The 4,878-nt window shown below is 42.3% G+C and overlaps 1 protein-coding gene across 1 annotated transcript; it reads left to right on the top strand.

Moving 5' to 3' along the window:
- Positions 1 to 1,971: 1,971 nt before the first annotated feature.
- On the top strand, positions 1,972 to 2,544 carry LOC124611105 (gustatory receptor 23a-like). The gene has a single exon (XM_047140220.1). The coding sequence runs from the start codon at positions 1,972 to 1,974 to the stop codon at positions 2,542 to 2,544; it is 573 nt and encodes a 190-aa protein (XP_046996176.1).
- The last annotated feature ends 2,334 nt before the right edge of the window (positions 2,545 to 4,878 follow it).

A 4,878-nucleotide genomic window follows, 5' to 3' on the forward strand; every position in this document is an offset into this window, starting at 1 on the left:
TTTGAAAGGTGGTAATAAGAAGAATACTGAAGATTAGATGGATAGATCAGAAAACAAATTACGAGGGATTGAATCGAAATGGGCAGAAAAGAAATGAGTGGCGCAGCGTGACTAGAGGAAGGGACTGGTTCATAGGACATGTCTCGAGGTATGAAGAAGTTGTCAGTTTGGTAAAGTTTGGAAGTGGGAATTAAGGGTTGAAGAGGTGCACCAAGGAATGACACAGTATGTGGCTTACAATTAATGTGATTACAGGAGTGCTTCAGTAATGACAAGAGCTGCACACGTTAAACTAGAGTGGAGAGCTGCAGATTGAGAATCGCAACAGCAAAGAGTCGTTTTATATTGATTCAGACTGCATTTGTGTCGCAGCTTTTCATAGTATTTTTCTATGTCTTTGGAGGATATATGGGCTATTCTCTAACAAATATTGATAAACTGCGTTATGCAGGCTAGCTGAAAGGTGGAAGGAATATGTAAAGGGACCATACAAGGCTTAAAGACAAGATTATAGAAAAAGAAATGTAAGTAAGTGAAGACGAGTTGAGACAAATGACACTGCGAGAAGAGTTTGTGTGAAGACTGAAAGACCAGAGTCGAAACAAGCCCCAGCAGCAGACGACGTTCCTTCGGAATTATGAAGGTCCGTTGGAGAACCAGGACCGACAGGAAATATTTCATCTGGTGTGCAAAATATCTGAGGGGGGAAATAGCAGCTGCTATCTAGAAAAATGTATAAATTTCAATTGCAATAAGTAAAATGTGATCTAGGCACAGAAACTTTGCGTGTAAGTGCATAGTGGTCGCAGAGCTCTGGAATGGCTTCTTGTCTCCAACTATACAGCATGAGTGATCTGCACTGGCTTTGTGCAGATAGCGCCAAGTATCTATAGCCAGACAACTTATCAGGCATAACGATAATAGCATGTGTAAATATCTCTTCCTCGTGAATCAGTCTAGCTGTCAGTTCAAACCATATCCAAAGTGCTACATTAATTCATGAGATAAGAAATTTATAATGTGCTCTTTAATCTATTTCCGAGATGGTATATGAAATATTTGTATTACCTTAACACTTGTCCTTAAATTATTAATGGTTGTAATATAGGTCTACAAACAACTAGCCCGCGATTGACACAGGATGTAATATTTCTTTGCCGACCCTCTCAAGTTAACGACTCATTAGCGCTAATGATTCATTACTGGTATTCGTGAAATTACGTTTCGATCGTTATCCCATCAAGAAAATTGGAATTCTCATTTTGTGCTCTGTCTGACAACTAGGTCGTAACTCAGTCGTGAGAGCTACTCGGTTACACGAGGAGAGCTCTTTCAATTATGATCAGTCCATACAGATCTGTTTCTCAATCGAGTGGTCATAGTTTTGAAAGCGCAGTCAGACCATTGTACCTCACATTTCAAATGTTTGGTTTGGTTCCCATCATCAGTGACAACAAAAATTCTTCAACTTGTGCCTTTAGAGTGTCATTAAAGCGACTCACAGGCTACTTCATATGTTTGATGTGGCTTGTCTCTGTCATTGCCTTTGGTTTTTACTGCAATTATTTAGTAATGCATATAATCATAATAGATCAGCATTCCCGTATAACAGTGCATTTTGTAATTGTGTTATCTGTTTTACTGTCGATGTTGGAACCAGCTACAATCTTATGTAGATCTCTGTCTACTAGACAAGGTAACGTTAGCAGTATCACGGACCTGGTGCAACAGGTAGATGCGCTGCTCGCCATGCGAGATCACACTTACAGAACGGAAATATATCGCAAAACTCGCCAAAGTGCAATTTTACTTTCCATTACAGTGCTTGTTTTGGTTGTCATACGAGTTAGCGTACTAGCAACCTATTTCTTCAGACGTACGCCAATAGGTACTATCACCCTGTGCCTTCAAGGATTTATCACGCTCTGGCGAATTCAGTTCTTCGCTGTTGTGCTGGTACTCCGACACAGGATGGGCATCGTCTGTGGGCAGCTGCTGGGGAGTACCCGGCCGCCGGCGGGCAGCGAGGAAGAACTGGAGGAGCTGGCGACGCGCGCAGGACAGCCTGGTGTGGCGGGGGCGGTGGGGGCGGAGGTGCGGCGGCTGCAGCGCGCCAGGTTGGCTCTTCACCGCTGTGCTCGCCTCTGCGGTCTCCACTTCGGACCTGCACTGCTGCTGGCCATCCTGGGAGATTTCGTCGAGATGACTTGCTCTGCCTATTGGCTTATAATCCTGGCTCAAGAAACAGACAAGAGAGCGGAAACACTGGTGAAGTTATTTGCACTTACTGACGTCCTGTTACGCCAGCTGGTGGTCTGTTGGGTGTGTTCCTCGGCGGCTGACCGCGCCGACAGGGCTGGTCTGCTCCTGTCGAGGCTGCAGCCGCTCCTGCGTCCCGGGCCAGCAGTCGATGTTCTGCGACTTCCAATGGACAGACTACGAGTTTCCGCTATGGGTTTTTGTGACATCGACCTTCATGTCTTCACAGGCACGGTTAGTGCGGCAGTCACTTATCTCGTGATACTTGTACAATTCCATAAGTGAAGTACTACATAATGATGCTTGGAAGGGCGTCTCTCCTTGTAACAGTGCAATGTACGGAAGCTATCTTTGCTGGAAGCATCATCTTGCAAACTCAAAGTTTGTGTCATATTACCTAATAGCCGCATGGTAAGTGCAGGTTCTTTTTCAATTACTCGTAGTGTTTGTTTCATCCATAGGACCGAGAGACATGTGCTTCTAATGAAACAAATAGCAATAAAGCTGTTCTGAAAAATTTTATAGTAAACGTGTGTAATTATTTTGCTTCTACCTACAGCCTGCATGGAAAATGGAGCTCTAAAATGGTTCCTTTGATTCAGGTGACATAAATAATAGAGCAGATCCTCCAGCACCGAATTGGGTTACTGCTCCAAAGCATGAGGATGTATTAGGGCTCTAGCATAAGCTATTATTTTAATATGATATTCCCATCATATGTCACTTTTAAAACATTCTTTCTACGTAGTACCTGAAGCAGGTGATATCATGCCCCACGTCTACAGCACACACATACTATATAGGACACCTGCTGGTTCTCCATGACCTTAAACCACCGGCAGAACAATGTCAATACTGTTTTTGCAACACTAACACACTTCATCATGCACAAGAAGCTGTATTAAGTTTCTTTCTTTTCTGTGATCACCTCTGATAAAGAAAAATGGCGAATCATAACATGTTAATGGTTTGCCAAAAATCCGTCAATATTCGGCACAAAGATGACACACTCCTCACACGTACCTTGATGACAAGTAAATAAGAACCACACATTATACTGCCACTGCCACACAAACAAACATAGCAGCTTACGAGCATTCAGAATGTATTGACACTTCATGCCCGTGCAGTGGGAGCAAACACTCAAGTGCTGACGAGCTTTAAAGATCTGAAACTATAGAACTGTTTTGTGCATTCACTGGCTTTAATACAAAAGCTCTCTGTACTGTATAGAACCAGCATAAGAAATTATGTATAATGTATAAATCAAATTTATCAACGAAATCCAAATGAGAAAAAGTTCAAACTTCACTGTACACATGGGTTAAACGCCACAGACGATACTTCCATAATGAATGACGAGCAATGTATGTAAATAGTGTTTCAAATTCTTTTTAGGTCCAAGGTTAAGTTGTTGTTTTGATCTTCAGTCCAAAGACTGGTTTAGTGCCGCTCCCCATGCTACTCTATCCCGTGCAAGCCTTTTCATCTCCTAGTAACTAAAACAACCTGCATCCAGTTGAAACTACTTACTTAATTTATTGCCTAGTCTACCTCTATGTTTTTTTGGTTTTACCTCCCACTGCCAGCCCCACACTCCCATCAGCACCAATATGACAATTCCTTAACGTCTCAGAATGTGATCAATTAACAGGCCGTTTCTTTTAGACAAGTTGTGCCATAAATTTATTTTCTTCCGAATTTAGTTCAGTATCTTCTCACTTGTTACGTGATCTACCCATTAGATCTTCGATTTTCTTCTGTAGTAGCACATTTCAGAAGTATCCGTTCTCATTTTGTTTGAACTTATTATCATCCTGGTTTCGCTTCTACACAAGGCTTCGCTCCAGAGTAATACTTCCCGAAACGATTTCCTAACACTTGAATATATATTCGGTATTGACCAGTTACCGTTCTTCACACATTCTTTTCTTGCCGTTGACATCTACGTTTTTATATATTCTTTGCTTCGGCCGTCATCAGTTATTTCGCTGGCCAAAGGGCAAAAAGCACCTACTACTTTTAGTGTTTCAATTTCTTACCCCATTGCGTCAGAATCGCCTGATCTGTTTGGCCACATTCCATTGCCTCTCCTTTGCAGCAGTTGATGTTCATCGTATTCCTTTCAAAAAATTCAGCTGCTCTTCCAAGTCCTTCGCCGTCTCTAACAAAATTTCAATATCGCTGTCCAGTCTCAATCATATTTTTCCTTATCTCAGAACTTTAATGCAGTTTCGAAATTATTCTTTGCGTTACGTTACTGCTAGCTCAGTGTACAGATTCAGTAACTCCAGGGATTCGTTAGAACCCTGCCTTACGCACACCTCAACCACTGATTCCCTTTCATGCTGTTGGACTCTTATTACTACATCTGGTTTCTATGCAAGCTTCGTTCCCTGTACAATACAGCTGCTACATTCACAATTCCGAAGAGTTTGTTCCAGTCAACAATGTCAAAAGCTTTGTCTAAGTCTACAAATGCTACAGACGCAGACTTAATATTCCTTAGCCCATTTTCTAAGATAAACTGTTGGGTCATCATTGCCAGCGGTGTTCCGGTGTTCCTACGTTTCTCCGGAACTCAGACTCATCATACCTGAGGTCGGCCTGAACCACCCG

Source organism: Schistocerca americana, chromosome 1 (genome assembly GCF_021461395.2).
Source record: "Schistocerca americana isolate TAMUIC-IGC-003095 chromosome 1, iqSchAmer2.1, whole genome shotgun sequence".
NCBI classification, from domain to species: domain Eukaryota; kingdom Metazoa; phylum Arthropoda; class Insecta; order Orthoptera; family Acrididae; genus Schistocerca; species Schistocerca americana.

Excerpts from the sequence above, each read along its gene's own strand:
- LOC124611105 (XM_047140220.1), top strand. The coding sequence starts at position 1,972 with ATGGGCATCGTCTGTGGGCAGCTGCTGGGGAGTACCCGGCCGCCGGCG.